The 24,289-nt window shown below is 44.0% G+C and overlaps 1 protein-coding gene across 1 annotated transcript; it reads left to right on the top strand.

Moving 5' to 3' along the window:
* Positions 1 to 209: 209 nt before the first annotated feature.
* On the top strand, positions 210 to 23,448 carry LOC100448462 (nuclear pore complex-interacting protein family member B13-like). The gene is made up of 11 exons (XM_063717318.1): positions 210 to 310; positions 1,281 to 1,395; positions 5,136 to 5,264; positions 8,659 to 8,758; positions 8,922 to 9,060; positions 12,027 to 12,128; positions 13,145 to 13,205; positions 13,315 to 13,487; positions 13,605 to 13,699; positions 14,854 to 14,927; positions 16,681 to 23,448. The coding sequence occupies exons 1-11, from the start codon at positions 210 to 212 to the stop codon at positions 19,945 to 19,947; spliced, it is 4,356 nt and encodes a 1,451-aa protein (XP_063573388.1). The 3' UTR covers positions 19,948 to 23,448.
* Positions 23,449 to 24,289: the final 841 nt, after the last annotated feature.

The raw sequence follows: 24,289 nt of genomic DNA, 5'->3' as shown, positions 1-24,289 counted from the left end.
CCGGATCCTTTCCCAGACCCCTTTCTCCTCCTCCTCCTCCTCCTCTTCCACCTCCAGGTGCCCAACAGCCCCCTTCTCCTCCTTTCCCTTCCCTTCCCTCCCCTCCCCCTTCCCTCCGCCTCCCCGTCCCCGTCCCCTTCCCTCCCCCCACCCTAAGCCACCCCCGCCTCTGTCCTGGCTGCCTCAGGGCTCCCTGAGAGGACCAGGACATGTCGGTGTGGTGGCTGCTCTTTTGGCTCCTCCTGCTGGGATTTATCAGCCATCACCCCACCTATGTGAGTAGACGCTGGACCCGCGGGGTTTCTTCCTTGTTAGCAGGCTGTGTCACGCGGCATGAAATTACACAGCTCAGGCCTGTAATCCCAGCACTTTAGGGGGCCGAGGTGGGCAGATCACTTGAGTCCAGGAGTTGAAGACTAGCCAGGGCATCATAGCGAAACCCCATCTCTACAAAAAATTCCAAAAAAGATTAGTCGGGCCTGGTGGTGCGTACCTGTTATCCCAGTTACCGGAGAGGCTGAGGTGGGAGGATCCCTTGGGCCTAAGAGCTGGAAGTTGCAGTTAGCCGAGATGGCCCCGCTGCACTCTTCTCTCAGAAAAACAAAATGGACCAAAACAAAGTGAAATATCATTTGATTTGTGTCATCTGGTTTGATGACTTTTTTTTTTTTTTTTAGACAGAGTCTCACTCTGTCACCCAGGCTGGAGTGCAGTGGCAAGATCTCGGCTCACTGCAACCTCCGCTTCTGGGGTTCAAGCAATTGTCCTGCCTCAGCCTCCTGAGTAGCTGGGATTACAAGCGCAGACCACCACGCCCAGCTAATTTTTCTATTCTTAGTATAGACGGGGTTTCACCATGTTCGCCAGGATAGTCTCCATCTCTCGACCTCGTGATCCGCCTGCCTCAGCCTCCCAAAGTGCTGGGATTACAGGTGTGAGCCACCGCGCCCGGCCAAAATATATAACCTTAAGTGTAAGTTTACTAACTTTGGAAAGTACGTACACCAGCATAACCCAACCCCCGTTCAAGATCTACATTATTTTATTTTTATTATTTTTATTTTTATTTTATTATTATTATTTTTTTGAGACAGAGTTTCTCCCTTGTTGCCCAGGCTGGAGTGCAATGGCACAATATCCCTTGTTGCCCATTGGAGTACAGTGGTACAATATCAGGTCACCGCAACCTCTGCTTCCCAGGTTCAAGCAATTCTCCTGCCTCAGCCTCCCGAGTGGCTGGGATTACAGCCATGTGCCACCACACCCAGTTAATTTTGTATTTTTAGTAGAGATAGGGTTTCTCCATGTTTGACCTTGAGGAACCCTGGGAGCTCAGGAAGGAAGGAGTGCCCAGAAGCAGGGACAGGGAGCTGGTTGGGGAGGACCAGAAATCAGGTTTGTGAAGGTTCCAGAGAGGACCTGTCCTTGGGAGGAGCGTGGGGGGCTGAGATGGGAGAGGGGGCATTGGAATGGCGGGGCGCTTGTCCAGTGGCGGGGCGCTCATGGGATGTCCATTGTGAGGCCGCACCACCGGCGTCAGGGATTGGTGGAGAGGTAGTATAAAATCCCAGGGTTGCTAAGAGAGGGCCCAGACCAAAGGTTTGCTGGAAAGCAGAACCTTGGTCTCCTTCTAACTGCTCCTAAGCCTCACGCTCCCTTGCCCTGCGCGTCCTGTTGCTTCCCTGATTGACCTTCTCCGTGACCTGTAGCTAAACCTTCCACCAGCGCTTGAGAACTTAATTTGAACCGGATCCTTTCCCAGACCCCTTTCTCCTCCTCCTCCTCCTCCTCCTCTTCCACCTCCAGGTGCCCAACAGCCCCCTTCTCCTCCTTTCCCTTCCCTTCCCTCCCCTCCCCCTTCCCTCCGCCTCCCCGTCCCCGTCCCCTTCCCTCCCCCCACCCTAAGCCACCCCCGCCTCTGTCCTAGCCGCCTCAGGGCTCCCTGAGAGGACGAGGACATGCCGGTGTGGTGGCTGCTCTTTTGGCTCCTCCTGCTGGGATTTATCAGCCATCACCCCACCTATGTGAGTAGACGCTGGACCCGCGGGGTTTCTTCCTTGTTTGCAGGCTGTGTCACGCGGCATGAAATTACACAGCTCAGGCCTGTAATCCCAGCAGTTTAGGGGGCCGAGGTGGGCAGATCACTTGAGTCCAGGAGTTGAAGACTAGCCAGGGCATCATAGCGAAACCCCATCTCTACAAAAAATTCCAAAAAAGATTAGTCGGGCCTGGTGGTGCGTACCTGTTATCCCAGTTACCGGAGAGGCTGAGGTGGGAGGATCCCTTGGGCCTAAGAGCTGGAAGTTGTAGTTAGCCGAGATGGCCCCGCTGCACTCTTCTCTCAAAAAAACAAAATGGACCAAAACAAAGTGAAATATCATTTGATTTGTGTCATCTGGTTTGACGACTTTTTTTTTTTTAGACAGAGTCTCACTCTGTTGCCCAGGCTGGAGTGCAGTGGCAAGATCTCGGCTCACTGCAACCTCCGCTTCTGGGGTTCAAGCAATTGTCCTGCCTCAGCCTCCTGAGTAGCTGGGATTACAGCCGTGTGCCACCACGCCCAGCTAATTTTGTATTTTTAGTAGAGATAGGGTTTCTCCGTGTTGGTCAGGCTGGTTTTGAACTCCCGACCTCAGGTGATCCGCCCGCCTCGGCCTCCCAAAGCGTTGGGATTACAAGCGTAAACCATCGTGCCCAGGCAAGATCTAACTATTACGTCACCCCAGAAAGTGAACTCTCACTCTTCCCGGCCAGTCTCTTTCTTATCATGGGTTAGCTTGCTTATTCTGGAATTTCGCGTATACAGATGTATGCCATGCCATAGGTACTCTTTTGTGTCTGCCTTATTTTGCTCAACACCATGTTTCTGAATCATTACCGTTGTTGTATGGTTCTCTAACTCCATCATTTGCATTTCAGACTCAGCATATGCTGAGTTCAACCTGTTGAAGGGCTATCTCTGTTTAATTCACCATCTTGAAAGAAACATTTAAAATTGAGATGTTTTCAAAAATATATAGTTAAATCCTGAGGAATCGATGTAGAAATGCTATCACAAGCTGTCTGAACTTACTCAGGGGAAGTCTTCGTCTTCACTCACATAAGCGTCTAATGGAATGAATATGAACAATCTTAGAGAAATCCCGCACTCTTCATGCCATTGTCGTGATCTCCAACTTGGTATTTTTTTTTTTTTTTTTTTGGAGACGGAGTCTCACTCTGTCACCCAGGCTGAGTGCAGTGGTGCAATCTCGGCTCACTGCAACCTCTGCCTCCCCGGTTCAAGTGATTCTTCTGCCTCAGCCTCCCGAGTAGCGGGAACTATAGGCGTGTGCCACCAGGCCCTGCTAATTTTTTGTATTTTTAGTGGAGATGGGGTTTCACCATGTTAGCTAGGATGGTCTCAATCTCCTGATCTTGTGATCCACCCACCTCGGCTTCCCAAATTGCTGGGATTACAAGCATGAGCCACCGCGCCTGGCCCACCTTGTTAATTTTTAAGCACTAAAATTTGATACTTATTTGTGAATGAAGTAATCCCTTCATTGTATTTTTTTTTTTTTTTTTTTTTTTACTTATGCTGAGCTTTAAATGACAAAGATTCACATAATCCAAGAGAGAAGTATTATTTAGAGGGATTCTTTTATCATGTGATATATAATAAATGCATCCAATGTTACACGTCAATTTAAAAAACAAGTGAATAACTTTAAAGAAAAGATAACTACTGGCCAGGCGCAGTGGCTCACACCTGTATTCCCAGCACTTTGGGAGGCCGAGGCAGGTAGATCATGAGGTCAGGAGTTGGAGACCAGCCTGGCCAAAATGGTGAAACCCTGTCTCTACTAAAAATACAAAAATTAGCCGAGCACAGTGGCAGGAACCTGTAATCCCACTTACTCAGTAGGCTGAGGCAGGAGAATCGCTTGAACCTGGGAGGCGGAGGTTGCAGTGACCTGAGATCATGCCACTGCAATCTAGCCTGGGTAACAGAGCAAGACTTTGTCTCAAAACAGAAAAGAAAAGATAAGATAATTACTTTATACTTAGCTTGTCTTACCCATGAGTGATGGGCTGCATGTGGCCCAGGACAGTTTTGAATGCAGTTCAACACAAATTTGTAAACTTTCTTAAAACATTATGAGATTTTGGCCAGGCACAGTGGCTCTTGCCTCTAATCCCAGCACTTTGGGAGGCTGAGGCGGGCAGATTACCTGAGGTCAGGAGTTTGAGAGCACCCTGGCCAACATGGCAAAACTCCATCTCCACAAAAAAATACAAAAATTTGCTGAGTGCACTGTCAGGCACCTGTACTCCCAGCTACTCAGGAAGCTGAGGCAGGAGAATCACTTGAACCTGAGAGGCGGAGGTTGCAATGAGCCGAGAGCACGCCACTGCACTCCAGCCTGGGTGACAGAGTGAGACCCCATCTCAAAAACAAACAACAAACAAAAACAAAAGCAAAAAAATGGCCGGGCACGGTGGCTCACACCTGTAATCCCAGCACTTTGGGAGGCCGAGGCAGGCAGATCGCCTTTCAGGAGTTCGAGACCAGCCTGGCCAACATGGTGAAACCTCATCTGTACTAAAAATACAAAAATTAGTCGGGCATGGTGGCAGAGACCTGTAATCTCAGCTACTCGGGAGGCTGAGGGAGGAGAATGGCTTGAGCCCAGGAGCTGGAGGTTGCAGTGAGCCGAGATTGCACCACTGCACTCCAGCCTGGACGACTGAGCGGAGCGGGAACCCTGTCTCCAAAAAAAAAAAAAAAAAAAAAAAAAAGGAGGTTTTTTTTAGATCATCAGCTATTGTTAGTGTTAGTGTATGTTATGTGTGGCTCAAGACAACTTTGCTTCTTTTAATATAGCCAGGGAAGCCAAAAGATTGGATATCCCTGCTTTATACCAAGAAAGACGACACCCCACATTTGCAATGCCTAAAAACACTACCAGCCATCTGAAAAACATGAGACTTCTAACTTCTGTTCTTTTTTGTAGCAGTGGAATCCCACGGTGATATCTGAGGGATGTGGTTACCTTTTGGAGGAGGTTGACGGTTTCTAAGGATGATTCTTTCTGAGTGAAATATTGTCAGTGTCATTGACCTTTTCATTATTTCAACTATTATTATTCCAGGTTATCAATTCTCTGCCTGATGATTTTCATCCTGGGACTGACTTTTGTGGAATTCCTTGGATAGTTATCATTATTGCGTTTCTGGGAATTTCTACACTTGCCATTTTCCTCTGGAAAACTAGCCTTTGTGTGAGTATACTAACTTTCTGTAGAGGTATACTTGTAATCACAAATAAGAAGAAATTATTTAAAACAATTCACGTTTCTGGACTTCATTATGAATATGTGGTTTTACCCAAAAAGTCAGGGAAATGATTTATTAGCATAAGAATTATGAAAATATCTGCCATTTACATTATGAAAATTAAATAGGTTGGTGTTTGTTTAATAAAATGTCAACAGAGCTTTTGGTCAAAAATAACTTTTTTTAACCTTAGTGTTATTTATCAGAAATGGAGTATGAGGTTTCATCACTTAAATAGGAAATTGTTTCTAAACTCTTCTGCTTTATATTTCTAGCATATGGGTGGAAGGAAAGCTTCCAGTCTCCTCTCTGAAGATTCACTGCAGAAATGAGCTGACAACAGACAGCTTAACAGGAGAAGAAAAACATAGAACAGGCATAAACATGGGAACCAGCTGAAAAATGAGACTGCTAGAAGGGCTGGATGGTTGATGCTTAAAGAGCACCCTCTTCTGAGGGGAGAGGGAGATAGATGGAGATGTAGGCCATTTAGAGGGGCAGCAAATGATTTTTAGGGGAAATGGAAGAGCTCAAGGAACAAACAATTGGCCTGAGACAAAGTTCCTCTGAGGTCATAGGGATGAGGTGACAAACTGCCAGAAAGTGAAGGGCAGAACTGCACTGCGTCTCATGATGCAGAGAAAGCCCCAGAGAATCTCTTAGAACTGCCCTCCAGAGAATCAATGAAAAGTGTGTCTGGGCAGGGTAATTTTGAATGACATCATTCAAAGTGCATGTTCCCAGTTGCAACTGGAGAGAGATCAGTATGTCAAAAGTCTGTACTTGGTAAGAATTTGGCTAAGTTGTGCCATAATTTGTCTTTTGAGCCCTTTTTCCATTGGGTAAGTTGAGCTCTACATTTTCTCTTGCCATTCATGGCAGTAAAAATGTGGTTGTCTGGGGGCTGAACCTCCTTCTGAACAATGATCCAAGATAAAAGTACTAATACCACAATGCTTTTTTATATTCAAGGGAAGAGGAAGTATGTTTCAGTTTTACCACCTAGATAATTACACGTCATTTGGCACTGCCTTTCAAGATATGTAGAAAACAGAAAATATACTAGTTATGAAGATATCGAGGCACATTTAACATTCTCTATGCCACTTAGTCCTGAAGAGAGAATTTTCGGTATAAATTGGAGGAAGTTTTTTTTTTTTTTTTTCCCAGCCCTGAGACGAGTCTCCCTGTGTTGCCCAGGCTGGAGTATAATGGTGTGATCTTGGCTCACTGCAACCTCCACCTCCTGGCTTCAAGCGATTCCCCTGCCTCAGCCTCTCAAGTAGCTGGGATTACAGGTGCCCACCACCATGCCCAGCTAATTTTTGTATTTTTAGTAGAGTCGGGGTTTTACCATGTTGGCCAGGCTAGTCTCAAAACCTGACCTCAAATGATCCGCCCGCCTCAGCCTCCCAAAGTGCTGGGATTACAAGCGTCAGCCACCACGTGAGCCGGGGGAAGTTTTTAAATTTACCGCTTTTTAAAAATTCCATTTAGGAAAGTTCAGTTGAGCTGTTGGACTTGGACAACTTCACACCTTCTCATCTTTGTCCTTATCATCTGGTCATCTATACCACTACCTCCTAAGCAGGGACATCATGGGTGCCATGAAGCATTCATGCATGATGGCATTTCCTTGCTTCTCATTTCTTCATGTGTTTGACATTCCTCCTAGCTCCAAACTGGGCCAGCTACCTTTCCTATGAAATCTAGCAGTAGCTGTGGGATAGATGTGGTTGCTCTTTCATCTTTTTAGATTACCCATGCTTCTCTCGAAATCCTAGTACATGTTTTGTTTTTTATCCTATGTGCAGAAATCAGAAAAGAACAAATTCTGCAAAGAATTTGAAAGATATTATTTCAGGCCAGGTGTGGTGGCTCATGCCTGTAATCCCAGCACTTTGGGAGGCTGAGGCAGGTGGATCACTTGAGGTCAGGAGTCCAAGACCAGATGGGCCAACATGGTGCAACCCCATCTCTACTAAAAAGACAAAAATTAGCCAGGCATGGTAGCGGGCACCCGTAATCCCAGCTACTTGGGAGGCTGAGGCACAAGAATCGCTTGAATCTGGGAGGTGGAGGTTGCCGTGAGCCAAGGTAGCGCCAGTGCACTTCAGCATGGGTGAGAGTGGCACTCCGTCTCAAAAAAAAAAAAAAAAAAAAGTTATTTCAATAACTACCTCAGGAGATTCATAGGTATCTGACCCACATCTGAGATGGAATTTGCATTGCATTTTAGCTATGATGAGAACAAATATTTAATATCTTAGAAGATTAAAAGCATACTGTGATAATATGGAAATCTTGGTGGGAATTCAGTCGTTAGTGAGAATGTTTTGCGTTAGGTTCAAACCAGCCTCAATGAAGCTGATGTGAGGGAAGGGAAAGTGGACTCTGAGTAGAGCAGGGATAGAAGGAAGATGCTCCAGTGCAGATCAGGAAGGAGCAGGGGGTGAAATGTTACAAATTCTAGAACTCAGAGAGCTGAAGGTAGTTACTTCCTTTTCAAGTTGTGAAACATGTTAACCTGTGGTAAAATACTTATAACATGATAATTACCATCTAACCGTGTTGAAGTGTGCAGTTCAGTTGTGTGAGGTATATTCATGTCTTTTTTTTTTTTTTTTTGAGACGGAGTCTCACTCTGTCACCAGGCTGGAGTGCAGTGCTGTGATCTTGGCTCACTGCAACCTTTGCCTCCCGGGTTCAAGCAGTTCTCCTGCCTCAGCCTCCCGAGTAGCTGGGACTACAGGCGTGCGCCACCATGCTCAGCTAATTTTTGCATTTTTAGTAGAGACGGGGTTTCACCATGTTGGCCAGGATGATCTCCATCTTTTGACCTTGTGATTCACCTGCCTCAGCCTCCCAAAGTGCTGGGATTACAGGCGTGAGCTACCGCACCTGGCCTATTTTTTTTTTTTTTTTTTTTTTTTTGAGACAGAGTTTCAATCTTGTTGCCCAGGTTGGAGTGCAATGGCACAATCTCAGGTCACTACAACATTTTCCTCCTGGGTTCAAGTGATTCTCCTGCCTCAGCCTCCCGACTAGTTGGGATTACAGGCATGCACCACCTCCCGGTGATCTCGGCTCACTGCAACTTCCGCCTCCCGGCTTCAAATGGTTCTTTGCATCAGCCTCCCGAGTAGCTCGGATTACAGGCGCCCGCAGCCATGCCCGGCTAATTTTTGTATTTTTAGTAGAGACGGGGTTTCACCATCTTGGCCAGGCTGGTCTTGAACTCCTGACCCCGTGATCCACCCGCCTCGGCCTCCCAAAGTGCTGGGATTATAGGCATGAGCCAGCGTGCCCAGCCGTCATTCTTAAATTATTATTTTCTAGGTGTCTTTCCTCAAGACTGTCTTAAAGTCACAAAATGTACATGACGGATCCAAGGATGTACAGCGGAAAGCCTGGAGGTCCAATAGCCGTAGCCGGGAAGGTATGGCTCTGTTGGAGTCCCCATAGTGTGGAAATGAGTTTGCCCTGGAAAGGGAAAGAACAGCTTCTTGCCCTCAGGTTTCTCACCTTCTCCTCTCCTCACTCTCACCAAGGGTCGAGGTCCATTAGTATGCACACAAAGAAAAGGGTTTCTTCCTTTCCAGGAATTAAATTTGGCCTGGAAGACCTCTTTACTTCATGGAGACATATGGAAGCCAAAGTTCGAGCTGAAGTCCGTAAGGTGACAGGGAAGGTCAACAGTCATTACAAAATCAATGGACAGAGGAAGACTGCCGAGGAAGAGTAAGATGTGCCTTGACACAAATACTGTTGTTATGAACCATGTGCCAGTCAAAGTAGACAACTGTAAAGTCCTTGAGAATATTTTCTACAATATTTGTGGCAAATTCAGTGGGTTCAAAATTGAGTTTGTCCTTTCTGCTTGATTAGTTTAATCCGCATAATTCCTTTCCCTTCCTACATTCTTGTTTGTAATTTTTTCGGAGGAAGAGGAGGTGCTAGTACTGGCATTGGTTTTCCTTTCTCTCTCTCTTTTTTTTTTTTTTTTCCTGAGACGGAGCTTTGCTCTTGTTGCCCAGGCTGTAGTGCAATGGCAGAATCTCGACTCACTGCCTTTTGGGTTCAAGCAATTCTCCTGCCTCAGCCTCCCAAGTAGCTGGGATTACAGGTGCCCACCACCATGCCCAGCTAATTTTTGTATTTTTACTACAGATGGGGTTTCACCATGTTGTCCAGGCTGGTCTCAAACTTCTGACCTCAGGTGATCCACCCGCCTCAGCCTCCCAAAGTGCTGGATTAGAGGCGTGAGCCACAATACCCAGCCTTTTTTTTTTTTTTTTTTTTTAATTTTGAGATAGAGTCTCACTCTGTCGCCCAGGCTGGAGTGCTATGGCGCAATATTGGCTCACTGCAACCTCTGCCTCCCAGGTTGAAGCAATTCTGCCTCAGCCTCCCGAGTAGCTTGGATTACAGGTGTGTGCCACCACAGTCAGCCAATTTTTTTTTTTTTTTTTTGAGACAGAGTCTCACTCTGTCACCCAGGCTAGAGTGCAGTGGTGTGATCTTGGCTCACTGCAACCTCCGCCTCCCAGGTTCAAGCGATTCTTATCCCTCAGCCTCTTGAGTAGCTGGGACTACAGGCATATGCCACAATGCCCGGATAATTTTTGTATTTTTAGTAGAGGCGGGGTTTCACCATATTGGCCAGGCTGGTCTAGAACTCCTGACATCATGATCTGCACACCTTGGCCTCCCAATGTGCTGGGATTACAGGCATGAGCCACTGTGCCCAGCCCAATTTTTGTATTTTTAGTAAAGACCGGGGTTCACCATGTTGGCCAGGCTAGTCTTGAACTCCTGACCTCAGGTGATCCGCCTGCGTCTGCCTCCCAGCGTGAGCCACCGCTCCCAGCCTGGATTGTTGAATTCAATGCTTGGCTCACCTCCAGATTCATTTTCACAGTCTTTCACGTTTTGGTCATATTACATTGTATTTTGCTGCCATATGACTGATCTTTTTTTGTTAAATGTGAGATACTTGTTAAAAAATATTTAGCAATGAATTGAGGCCTAGTAGCATGTTATCTTGTTGCAGAAGAGATGGGAGTCTACTTCTGGGGGATGGTCAGGGGTCCTCCATACAGGCTGCAATTGAGGTCATCAGTGCAGGCTCAGTCCCTACAAAGGCCAGGGTATTTCCTATCCACCTTTGTTCTGATGTGTGACTCTTCTGGGTCTCAACCAGAGCCAGTGGACTTCAGTACGGGTCGCTTTCATTGGCAGACCCTCAATCCACTTGTTTTTCATCTAATCGCATGCATGTGTGCAAAAGCTGCTCTGCTTCTTTGCATCTCAGTAGTCCCTTCTGGAATTCAGCAATGAAACTCAGGGAAATGGGTTCCAAATGCAAGGCTGACTTTCGTCCTGGGTTTCCTTCTTCTCCATCTTGACCTCATGTCTGTTTACTGCCATGTTAGCAATTTGATGTATTCAATCATGGGTTTTATATTCTGTTTGGTGTCCCCCATTGTTCTCATCGGAGATCGGAAGCTTCAGATGCACTTATGTCAACTCAAGATTAGAATGCTTCCTTAGCTTCCCTCCAGAGTCAGGTTTTGTGTTTGTAGTTCCCAAGTGCACAGCAGGAGTAGTGAGGTCCTCACTGGCTTCTCATTTGCATTAATCTGTGAGCTCATTTAGCATGGGGACAGGACCCTGCTCTCATTGCATTCTCAGCACCTCACCACACACTCCTTGTTTGAGGCCACTCCAGACAGCATGTGCTGAAGGATGCCCTGTGGTCAGAAACAAGTTCATTAACTTTCTCTTTGAAGTGTTTTTGTCCCTGTTTCCTAGTGTTCTGGGAATTTTACACATCCTTCCTATAAAACCAAGTATCAGGTGAGGTCCTTAGGATCAGGAGCATGAATCAAGTGGTGTGAGGGCAACACAGCAAACTTACCTTTTTAGGCCATTTCCTTTTTCTGCCCTCACTCTCTGTGAACTGAACCTTGTTAAAGTCAGTCAACACCAGGGTGGATGGTTTGCAGTTGTCATCTATTTTCAGGACATAACACCCTGACTTAGGAGCCATTCCGGTCATTTCTAATTCAATAGATGCGCCCAGCATTCAGATTGCGTTTTCTCTCAACCAGGATCTTTAAAGTCGATGACAAGAGTTCCAGTCCTGAATCATGGCAAAGTGCAGTAGTGAACTGCAGGGTTAATGACACCATATTCTGGAAGGATCTCTCTATGGCTGATGGTCTCAGTTCCGGCATCAGCCTTTGACTGAGAATCAGGTCTCCCACAGGAGGAGGCAGATGAGGAGCAATCCTCTGCTTCCGATGGAGTTAGTTGTGATGAGTTGGTGAGGTCTGGTTTTTCACACTGAACTAAAATGAGCTTTCGCTGTGTCAAGCACAAGACTGACCCCAGAGACACACATAGTGCACCTCATAGAAGCTTTTAATAGTCTTTATATTTACTAAAGAATAGGACTAACTATAGAACTTTGAAGATGAGCTGGAAATGACAGGTGACTTGCCAGCAGGCCAGAGTGTGATATTTCTTTGTCCCTCAATGAGAGGTGTCAATTCTCCCTTTGGTTGTGAGATTCAGTTGGTTCATTTATGGGAAGGTTGCAGGGGGGATCTTTGAATCACAGCCTTCAGATGCCAGAAGGGAAGAGGGAATCCCACATGGGCTGGTGGATCATGTGTGTGCATTTGCCTCCCTTCTAATCTCAGGAAACAAAACATGAAAGAATGTGAGCAAGCAGAAAACAAGAGGCAGCTATCAGAGGCAGAGGAGAATGGGAAATCGGATATGAAAGAAATACACACCCAACTGTGAGTTCAGAAACTGAACCCCACCCTCTTAGGAAACCCCCATTGGAATGTTGTTTTTAACCTTTGTACAATATTTAGACCCAGTAAATGCAGAAATAGAAACAAATGGTCAGAAGGCATATCCAGAGAGAGAGAGAGAGAGAGTTGACAAAACAGAAAACAAAGTACCTTAAGATTTACCAGTGACCAAAAGATGTGAAGTAGCAAAACGTCTCCTGACCCCATTGCCAGCTAGACTGTGTGGAAACTCAGTTACCAGTTATTCTAGGGGTGGAGTGAGTTGTTGTCATCCTTAGGAAAGTGTGTTGTTGTAGGATCAACCACATCCTTCAAAAGGACTATGCCTGTTTATAAGCCCAGCTGTTTCTGCCCTGTGAAACATGGCAAGGATATTAATACAAGGAGAATAGAGCTTTATGATAAAAGATGCTCAATGAAGGATGAATTAGGGATATACTGAGAATGGGGAAGGAAATTGTCAACTCAGAAGTCAACAGGCAATAAGCAAAAGAGGAGGAATCAATACAGCAACAGTTTCGATCAGACTGTACTGTTTTTGTTTTTGTTTTTGTTATTTTTTCTGAGGTGGAGTCTCGCTCTATCACCCAGCCTGGAGTGCAGTGACGTGATCTTGGCTCACTGTAACCTCCGCCTCCCAGGTTCAAGTGATTCCCCTGCCTCAGCCTCCCGAGTAGCTGGGATTACAGGTGCCTGCCACCACGCCCAGCTAATTTTTTGTATTTTTAGTAGAGATGGGGTTTCACCGTATTAGCCACGATGTTCTCAATCTCCTGACCTCGTGATCCACCCGCCTCAGCCTCCCAGAGTGCTGGGATTACAGGCGTCAGCCACCGCGACCAGCTCAGACTGTACTCTTACAGCCATCTGAAATACGTTTTCTAGGTATAGATAGATTGTGTAAGGGTACAGTTGTGAGGATAACAGAAACATGGCAGATTATTTAAAGTCATCCTGAAAGTGGTGCTTTATCTGATGAAAGTGATTGTAATCCATAGGCAACCGTTTCAACGCAGGCAAGAGTTGCAGCGGCAGGCAGAGGACTGCTACAGATGCAAAGTAAGGAGCTTCCTCCCCGCAGTTGCAGGATAGTTCAGTGCTGATGCAGATGATGCCACGGCCCTTAGACTCTCTCAACATTCAATTTCTCATGTGTTGGCTTTTTCAGATCGCCCCTTCTGCAAGAAAGCCTCTTGCCAACTCAGGAAGTTTGTTTGTTTTCCTTGCTTTTGGACATAGTCTGCCAGGTCAGGACATGGATGTATTTTTCTCCCCACACCTCTGTGCTCAAGCCTTGCAAAGGTGGATGGCAGAGAAGAAGGCTGCCTACAAGCGGCACAGGTAGGTCATTGTGATGGACATTTTAAAGGATGTTTTTGTTTTGAGATAAAGCTTTGAGCATCTAGTAAAGAACTTGGTGTTTTAATTCTTCAAGTCAATTCTTTCTATGTCTTCTAGGTGTGAAATGAGGCAAAAGCAGAGAGTGCCAGAGAGACGCATGAGTCAGCAGCCAGTCCAGGGACGACCGGGCCTAGAGAACCCTTTCTGGAGGGGTAGGAGCTTGCTGTGAAGGCAGCCGCTTAATTGGTGCTGTACAATCCACACACCTTGCTTCTCCTTTTGGGGATGAGGGCTCGGGTGGGGTGATTGTTATGTTTCCTGGAAACAATTCCAAGCACTTATAAAGAGAACAGTTGTCTCGCTGGGTGGCAGGACCCTATTTTTCTCAGGTGCCCGAGCTGAATGGCTCTTGGCTAGTCCCCTGTGAATGGTGGAGCTCAGGCCGCTCCACTGACTGTGGATGTTGCCCCACCCTGATGTCTTGGTTACTTTTAACTGAGGAGTTGAGCCTAGAAGGCAGGTGGGCCAGCTCCCCTTTCCACCTTCACTCAGTGTGAAGGATTTATTTTTCTTTCACTTGAGAAAACAACAATAGCACTTTAGAATGGGAGCCACATGTGCTGATGAGAGCAGAGATTTTCTGGCCGTGTCTTCATGGATCAATATTGTAGCTTGAGGTCTGCTTTAAGAAAAGAAGCATTTATTTACACTTTTTGGAACTTCATTCTTTTTGTTTGTTTATTGTCAACTATATAACTCCATTAGTAAGTTAAATTTCTATGTAATCCTACTCCTCTAACATTTGAAGTGTAACCCTAAAACTTTCCAGTTAATTTCTGTAGCTCTTACCTTTTCTCCTGACTGTTCATGTCTTTATGTCCATTTCTGTTCATAAGTATTGATAATACCTGGCCAGGTATGAAAGTTAGATTAACTATGAATCCACAGCATTTTAAATGTCCCTATGGCTTGAAGAAGAGGAGCAGTGCTGTTCCTGTCCAGGGTTTATTGATATTCTTCCAACCATGGCTGTTCCTATTTTAATTTTGAGTCTGTGCGCACATGATGAGTGATTTCCTCTGATATATACTGATTTAGAGCTCATTTCCAGCTGGTTAGAGCCCGACCTGTTCACAGCCTGTTGAGAGTTAAGAATACCCCTGGACCAGGGCTCTGTGGTATCTTCCTCAAGGATGAGGGTCCAGAGGGCTCCAGAGTCCTCTGAGGCATATGGTCAATAAACCCTGTGCCTCTGGTAAGGGACCTGTGTGGCAGAGTGAGATGGCAGTGGAGGGTGCGGAGGGTTTCTTATTCTGCACAGAACATGCAAGCCAGATTTAGCCCCATTCCCTTCTCTGGCCCTTAGCAGATTCAGGACCTCATTGGGTTCCCATGAGGAACAGCAGCGGCGTCCCAGCTGAAAACACAGAGAAGACAAAGGTAAATGCTGGGGACGTTTTCACTCTTCCTATATCAGGACGCTTTGGTCTTTTCCGACAACACCCTCTCCTGGCCTGGCCTCTGCTCTGTGGGTTCTGTGGTGCCTTTTCTGTCTCGACTTCTTGAGAAGCAAAATCTTCTCCATGAGCTTTCAGCCTTCTCCATTCCCAGCTGATCATCGTTGGTGGCACCTCCAGAATCCATAAAAACTCAGGGACCGAGGGATGAAGGGCTTTTACTGTTCTGTTTCCAGAAATAACACGAGGAGGCACCACTGACCTCCAGTACTGTAGGTCTCATGGCGCGGTGAACTCTGACTGATCCACCTTACCCAAGATGTTGTGGGGTCTCATTTCCGAAATATGTGGGATTTTCTTTTGCTGTGATTTTGTTTGCATTCTGCTATAATGTAGGTGATTAACGTTTGAAATATCTGCTGTATTCCCAGAAGTGAAAATAGTGAAAACGCATTAATCTAACATTAATTTGTGCTTTGTGCAATTTTGATTGCTCTTTGACAAGGCCAATTCCATAGTTTATCACAGTCCCATCCCTGTTGGTAACCGTGTTGTGCAAAAACACCTTCATACCCACCCAGTGGGGCCCCTGATCTAATATTCTAAGTGTCAGAGGTTCCATATTTGTAATAGCAAATAGGCCCTGACTGTAAATTAGTGAAGAGTGAATGTAACTTATTACCTACAGGGACAATTCCAAATGAAGGCCTTAAATGATGCTCGGCTAAGCTGATTCTTGTGTGGCCTCTGTACCTTCAAAAGCTGCCGAGTCCTGTGATTACACATGATGGGACTTGTACACTTGAAGTGAAACACAGTTTTAAAACTTGCTTTCTTTAGAATTCCCACCTCATTTTTCCATGGGGTATTCTTTATGTCCTAGTGCACTTACAATTTGGTATTACCTGGGAGTGAAAAGAAATATTACAGCCATGTCTAACTGACTTCTTGAGATAAGATTGTTCTGTCAGAAATCCCTCTCCCAGTTCCCCTGAAGCTCTTCAGGAATCCACATCTCTCCAGAGCTCTTTGTTCTCATGGGTGGCACCTCCAGAGGGAAGAAGATCCTTTGTCCAGAAGGGAAACAGAGGGGAAATGAGAGGGTCCCGCAGGCATAGCTGGAATCAACTTCCACTCTGCCTCTTGCAAGCTGTGTGACCCTGGGCACAGATTCTCCTTCCTCTGGAAACCTCTGTTTTCTTCAATTTGGAGCAGGGTGGTCACACTGACCTTGCAGAGTTCTGAGAATCAGAGACAGAACATAAAAGTCCTGGAAAACATTCTCCAAAAAGAAGCTGCAACATGTGTGGACAATGGGCTTTTCATGCCTCTCTTACTCTCTGTTGACCTGGTGTAAGAAACATGCTCTGGTGATGGCTGTGAGGGAGGAAAGAAGATAGACATAGACACTCCTGTGTCTCAAACATGCTTCTTTATTACTCTGTTATGACTCTGTCTTCCCTGGGGCAGGACCCCAGCCTGCCTACATTTGCAAACAGACACAGTGGCATGTGGAGACAACAGTGTGTCCCAATGACTTTTCTTTACTCCCCAGCTGTGGGCAGTACTCAGTGGAAGGGTGATATTATGACACTGATACTGCTATTTTGAAATCTGGAGGATGGAAAGGTGCAAAAATCTATCACCAGCAACAGAAGGTGCAGCCTGTGTCGGTGGCGGTAATTTTGTCCATCAAATGAATATGTGTGAAAACATTTCCTCCTTCGGCCCTACAGGTCAGGATGGCGGCAGTGGAGCACCATCATTCCTCAGGGTTGCCCTACTGGCCCTACCTCACGGCTGAAACTTTAAGAAAAAGGATGGGCCACAAGCCACCTCCTCCAACTCAGTGTTATCTGAGAGGTCAACCACATCCATCAGTTAAAGGGTGTCTGAGACTGCTGACTCTTTCTCGACTACAGTGTCCACTAGGACCTCAACCACATTCTACAACTGATGATTTTCTGAGAAGAGAGACACTTCAAGACGAGTGTGCCCTGGGACCTGAACCACTTCCTCGAGCTGATGATTTTCCGAGACTCAAGACACCTCCCGAGGGTCTTTTCATACCAATTTCCCCTTCTCCAGTTGATGATTCTCTGAGCCTTAAGACACCTCCCGAGTGTCTTCTGGTACCCCTTCCACCTTCTCCAGTTGATGATTTTCTGAGACCACAAACACCTCCCGTCCAGTGTCACCTGAGACCTGTACCATTTCATCAAGCTGATGATATCAGGAGACTCAAGAAACCTCCTGACTGTTTTTTCGCAGCCCTTCCACCTTCTCCAGTTGATGATTCTCTGAGCCTGAAGACACCTCCCGAGTGTCTTCTGGTACCCCGTCCACCTTCTCCAGTTGATGATTTTCTCACACCACAGGCACCTCCCATCGAGCGTCATCGCCTGGGACCTGTAGCATTTCCTCGAGCTGATGATTTTAGGAGACCCAAGGAACCTCCCGACTGTTTTTTCGTACCCCTTCCACCTTCTCCAGTTGATGATTCTCTGAGCCTGAAGACACCTCCCGAGTGTCTTCTGGTACCTGTTCCACCTTCTCCAGTTGATGATTTTCTGAGACCACAAACACCTCCCGTCCAGTGTCACCTGAGACCTGTACCATTTCATCGAGCTGATGATATCCGGAGACTCAAGAAACCTCCTGACTGTTTTTTCGCACCCCTTCCACCTTCTCCAGTTGATGATTCTCTGAGCCTGAAGCCACCTCCCAAGTGTCTTCTGGTACCCCTTCCACCTTCTCCAGTTGATGATTTTCTCACACCACAGGCACCTCCCGTCAAGCATCGTCACCTGGGACCTGTGGCATTTCCTCAAGCTGATGATTTTAGGAGACCCAAGGAACCTCCCGACTGTTTTTTCTTACCACTTCCACCTTCTCCAGTTGATGATTCTCTGAGCCTGAAGACACCTCCTGAGTGTCTTCTGGTACCCCTTCCACCTTCTCCAGTTGATGATTTTCTCATACCAGAGGAACCTCCCATCAAGCGTTGTCGCCTGGGACCTGTAGCATTTCCTCGAGCTGATGATATCAGGAGACTCAAGAAACCTCCTGACTGTTTTTTCGCAGCCCTTCCACCTTCTCCAGTTGATGATTCTCTGAGCCTGAAGCCACGTCCCGAGTGTCTTCTGGTACCCGTTCCACCTTCTCCAGTTGATGATTTTCTCACACCACAGGCACCTCCCATTGAGCGTCGTCGCCTGGGACCTGTAGCATTTCCTCGAGCTGATGATTTTAGGAGACCCAAGGAACCTCCCGACTGTTTTTTCTTACCACTTCCACCTTCTCTAGTTGATGATTCTCTGAGCCTGAAGACACCTCCTGAGTGTCTTCTGGTACCCCTTCCACGTTCTCCAGTTGATGATTTTCTCACACCAGAGGAACCTCCCATCAAGCGTTGTCGCCTGGGACCTGTAGCATTTCCTCGAGCTGATGATATCAGGAGACTCAAGAAACCTCCTGAATGTTTTTTCGCAGCCCTTCCACCTTCTCCAGTTGATGATTCTCTGAGCCTGAAGCCACGTCCCGAGTGTCTTCTGGTACCCGTTCCACCTTCTCCAGTTGATGATTTTCTCACACCACAGGCACCTCCCATTGAGCGTCGTCGCCTGGGACCTGTAGCATTTCCTCGAGCTGATGATTTTAGGAGACCCAAGGAACCTCCCGACTGTTTTTTCTTACCACTTCCACCTTCTCTAGTTGATGATTCTCTGAGCCTGAAGACACCTCCTGAGTGTCTTCTGGTACCCCTTCCACGTTCTCCAGTTGATGATTTTCTCACACCAGAGGAACCTCCCATCAAGCGTTGTCGCCTGGGACCTGTAGCATTTCCTCGAGCTGATGATATCAGGAGACTCAAGAAACCTCCTGACTGTTTTTTCGCAGCCCTTCCACCTTCTCCAGTTGATGATTCTCTGAGCCTGAAGCCACGTCCCGAGTGTCTTCTGGTACCCGTTCCACCTTCTCCAGTTGATGATTTTCTCACACCACCGGCACCTCCCATCAAACGTCATCACCTGGGACCTGTAGCATTTCCTCGAGCTGATGATGTTAGGAGACCCAAGGAACCTCCCGACTGTTTTTTCTTACCACTTCCACCTTCTCCAGTTGATGACTCTCTGAGCCTGAAGACACCTCCTGAGTGTCTTCTGGTACCCCTTCCACCTTCTCCAGTTGATGATTTTCTCACACCAGAGGAACCTCCCATCAAGCGTTGTCGCCTGGGACCTGTAGCATTTCCTCGAGCTGATGATATCAGGAGACTCAAGAAACCTCCTGACTGTTTTTTTGCACCCCTTCCACCTTCTCCAGTTGATGATTCTCTGAGCCTGAAGACACCTCCCAAGTGTCTTGTGGTACCTCTTCCACCTTCTGCAGTTGATGATTTTCTCACACCAAAAACACCTCAACTACAGTGTCACCTGAGACCTGTACCATTTCATCAAGCTGATGATATCAGGAGACTCAAGAAACCTCCTGACTGTTTTTTCGCAGCCCTTCCACCTTCTCCAGTTGATGATTCTCTGAGCCTGAAGACACCTCCCGAGTGTCTTCTGGTACCCCTTCCACCTTCTCCAGTTGATGATTTTCTCACACCACAGGCACCTCCCATCGAGCATCACCTGGGACCTGTAGCATTTCCTCAAGCTGATGATTTTAGGAGACCCAAGGAACCTCCTGAGTGTTTTTTCGTACCCCTTCCACCTTCTCCAGTTGATGATTCTCTGAGCCTGAAGACACCTCCCGAGTGTCTTCTGGTACCTGTTCCACCTTCTCCAGTTGATGATTTTCTGAGACCACAAACACCTCCCGTCCAGTGTCACCTGAGACCTGTACCATTTCATCGAGCTGATGATATCAGGAGACTCAAGAAACCTCCTGACTGTTTTGACTGTTTTTTGTTTTGTTTTGTTTTGTGTTTGTTTGTTTTTTGTTTTTTTTTTATTGTGTTGGAGGAAGGGGTCTGGTATGTTGTTGATTCAATTTAGTCATCATTTTTACAACACATGAATTCATTTAAGTATTGATTGTGCACCTATCATATGATACGCATTTTTTCATCACTCCCCCACTCCCAGAACCCTAAGCTTTTCTCATTGTTAGAACTGCTAGTTTATTTGTATTTCAGTCACTTTGACTATAAACTCCTTGAGTGTAGGTGCTTAGATTTTTTTCACTGCTTAGCCCCCAATGCCTGTATAGAGTAAGCTCTTTTTTTTTTTTTTTTTTTGTACCAAATGCCCAATGGCCAATTTATTCTGTTTCAGTAACAACTAGGCATCATTTTCAAAGGGCCATATACTGACAACAGACTGCCCAGAAATTATCTCCCTATGTAGGAGAACTACAGAAGACAAGTTCTTAGACTATATCCAGGTAGTCCCAGTGTATATACATAAGTCATGGAAAATACTAATAAGCTCATTATTGCACCAATCTGATACCAAATCAGTAAGTCAATTTAGTGCTTATAATGTAGTGTTACATTGATTTAATGATGCTATTAGTGATATTTGCAGTGACTGGACTGGCATAAACAATTACTATTTAGGATACTCTTTCTCGGTAGAAAAAACACCTAATTCCACTAATTGCCTCTAGTTCTGCTTCTATTAACTGCACACTTTGTACATGCTATTAATCTTATCAGCTGCTGCTGAGTTAATTAAAATTCATGTCTACAAGCATAAACCAAAATGTATGTATTCTGATCACCTTTTATATGTTAAATAAAAATGTTGGAAGACCAAATTTAAACATTAATTTCCAGAAAGTAAAAATATATTTTAAAAATGCATATGGCAAATTAACTTATAATGAGCTCAAAAGAGGTTGCAAAAATAATTTCTCATTATGATGATATGATAACAGTTCAGAATCATTTAAGAATGATATGTTCTTAAAGCAAAAAACCACATGCCAGTCCATTATTTTGTATGGAAAATAAAATGTTTTCAGAAAAGCATTTTTCATTATTTGAGTAAAGAACTATATCTCATTATTAATTTGCCTTTTTTTTCTCTCTGAAAACACATAGGATATATTTTAATTTGTTTTGGTGGTCTCATAGTCAGTCTGAAATACATTTTCTTTTTTTGTTTATATTTTGCTATTTCAGCGTTTAGCAAATAATTTGTGAGTAAATTGTATAGGTTGAGTCCTGAATGAAGAGCTCTTATTTTTATTTGTTAGAGAAATGTTATATATAATATCCTGTTCATATCTAGAAAAAGTGATTTGAGTTTTAAAATTTTATTATTTATAACTCTAATCATTAGTGACAATGAACATATACTGGAGAGCATTTTACAATTAAGAATGTGACAATATATTTTAGCTACATTCACTTATTAATAATGAAATTAGGTAGTAATAAGATATGATTAATCTTAACTGGATTTTATTTAAGAAAAATCATTCTATTTGGGTCAAATATGAAATGAAAATAAGTGTCCCTGTGTCTTAGATGTATTCCTTAAATATTCAAGCTGCCTAGATTCTCTCAATTGGGAATTGACAAGTGTTATTATAACATCGTGTTCATTGGATGGTAACAGCTCTGTGTTGTCATGTGGTTTTTGCTTTAAGAACATATCATTCTTAAAATATATGAATACAGTGTCATATATATGTGTACACAAAATTTATATATATACTTCATATATGGATTAGTTGCTAGAAACTGAATTCCCTTCCAACAACAGAAAAAGGTGATAAGATGGATGATGGGTTATGATTTATTTTATCTCTAGTGGGGAAAAAAACCTCTTCAAAACTATAGTATTGTTGATTTCAAGTTTAACTCAGAAAAAAAAAATTGCATCAGGTAGAACTTTTTTTCACTCTTTTTCTATATTATTATTAAAACAAATATATCCCAATGTTGATGCCCTTTTTATTTTATTCATAGCTTTTGAGGCACGTTTCATAGCTCTAATACACCTGTGTATATTCCCAGACTCCTCACTGTTAAGTGAAAAATCAGTTTTCCTTTCTTGCCTTTTTTAACTTATATTTAAATAGGACACATTCATGCATGCCTTCCTTCTTGAAATTCTTTCCTGCCCTGGCTTCCTTGACAACATTTTATGCGGTTCTCCTCCTACCTACGTGATATTGCCTTCTCAGTGTCCATTATGGGCTCTTACTCTAAAATGAAGCCTTCTCCAAGTTTCCATTTTTGGCCCTAACCTCTTGCCTTGCTGTCATTCTGAAAAGGTAAATCTTATTTCTTCCTTATGTCAGCTACCAACTCCACCGAACTACTTTCAAAACAGCATCTCTGACCTTTAATTACAGGTACTCAATATTATATAGTACAGCTTCCGAAGTACTGCACAATTGAATCTATGTCACTATCTCCCAAACTGGACTCATTTTCTATCCTTTAAATACGTGTCTCCGTCTCAGCTAAACCCACTATGTTCGAGAAAGTGGAATTACCTTTTTGTTCCACTCAGCACAATGGACTGTGTTGGACATCTTATTTACTGGTCTACATAGACCAATGAAAGCTCAGCTCTGTGAGGTTACAGTCTGTTTCTTATCTATTTTATTCACCATGTTCATGTAGTTCTACTTTCTCAGAAGAAAAGATGTATTGCAGAGTGACCCTTCTTTGTCACCCTTCCCCACGATCAGTTAGTCCCCAAGTCCTTCTTATTCCTTATCCAAAAAGCCATCCCTTGCCCAGCCACATTTTTTTAGTTCATTCTTTTTATCATCCGTGACTTCAAATAGTATAATAGCTCCCAATCACTTTTTCTGCTTCAATCCTATTTTTATATTTACCTCCTCTTGATTAAACTTTGCAATGATTCCAATTATTTACGATGCCATAAAAATCCCTTTTTTATGCAGCTGCTACTTGTTCCAATGTCATCTCCCACTCTGTACTTTCCAGGAGCTACAGCATCTACCCACACTGACTAATTTTAAATTTACTAAACACATGAACCTGAGGTAACACGCTATGCTCCTATCATATGGGATGTATATAGATATTGACATTATGAGTTAGAGACATCAATATACGTATAGATACTGGCATAATCAAAAAGATGTAGATGTACAGATATAGATAGATGCAGATACACATATTTTTAATCACCTCCAGCCAATTCTTCTTCAAGTGTATGATCTCCATGAAGCTCTCCTCCCCTCTATGCATGTTGAGAAGCACAGTGTTCACCATGTGTTCCTATACTAGCCTGAGAGTATCTCTGTTAAACGATATTGAACATTGCATTTACATGTCTGGACTATAAACTCCTTGAAAGTAAAGATGGTGTATCTTCGTATGTGACACAGTTGTCATGGAATCAGTCATTTTAAAAGTTTGTTGAAAGAAGATGTGGAATTTAAAAATAACAATCTTTATTAATTACCAAATCAGTCTATCATGTAAAAAATTAAAATGTGCCTATCCAAGTAACAGTGGCATAGAGAACCTCGGGTTAGAATCTTGTCAATAAAAATTCATTTCAGAACTCTTCCCTAAAGTATATAGTTATTCAGTAATACTTATCGTGAGAAAAAAATCACAATATAGGAAATAGAAGGAATAAATATTTACTCATGTAAAGTATAATTTGAGCAACAGTTGGAACACCCTCCTCTTTTTGCTCTTTTTAAACTGTTAATAAGAAAATTTTATATTAAGAGGGCTTTTGGTTAAAATTCAAATCACTTTGAGAGACGTAACAATAAACTATTTTTTATTTTGTTTGCAAAATTTATATAACAGTGTAGATACTTATTTGGAAATTTTATTTTATAGGAAATAATCTTAACACTGATTTATAGTGAGAAATAGAGGACATAATGTTAACTAAAATAAGGCACACACAGAAAGAAAAATACTGCATAATCTTATATGTGGCATCTAAAAAATAGTCATTACTGGGGCAGGGCGGGCAGTGCTGGAAATGGGAAGAAGCAGGTCAGAAAGTACAAACTTGCAGTTATGTAGGATGAATGCCTAATAAATAATAATAAAAATAAATTGTACAGCATAATGATAGGCTAATTTGCTTAACTATAATAATTATACATACATACATATACACATGTAAAAAATATGTATCTCTCAAAGCATCATGTTATACATCTTAAATATATACAATAAAATATCCTACCTCAAATTTAGGTACTTTGAGAAAGACAAGCTTAATGTTTGTGGCTATTTGTACTAGATTCAGTTTTGCTGTCAGTAAGCAAAGCCGTACCTCCACTAAGAACCTGGGTCCGACTAAGATGTCAGAGAGAATATCTCCTAATTCTTTCAGGCTTCCATATTAATATTTCTTTAATATTAATAATGGTTCCTGT

Source organism: Pongo abelii, chromosome 18, assembly GCF_028885655.2.
Source record: "Pongo abelii isolate AG06213 chromosome 18, NHGRI_mPonAbe1-v2.0_pri, whole genome shotgun sequence".
In the NCBI taxonomy this organism is placed as follows: Eukaryota; Metazoa; Chordata; class Mammalia; order Primates; family Hominidae; genus Pongo; species Pongo abelii.
This window is presented reverse-complemented; position numbering and strand designations above follow the sequence as displayed.

Bases quoted from the DNA above. Each gene is read 5' to 3' on its own strand.
- LOC100448462 (XM_063717318.1), top strand. From the start codon at position 210: ATGTCGGTGTGGTGGCTGCTCTTTTGGCTCCTCCTGCTGGGATTTATC. The intron at 311-1,280 runs GTTAGCAGGCTG...TTAATTTTGTAT, and splicing joins ACCCGCGGGGTTTCTTCCTT to TTTTAGTAGAGATAGGGTTT. The intron at 14,928-16,680 runs GTAAATGCTGGG...TCGGCCCTACAG, and splicing joins AAAACACAGAGAAGACAAAG to GTCAGGATGGCGGCAGTGGA.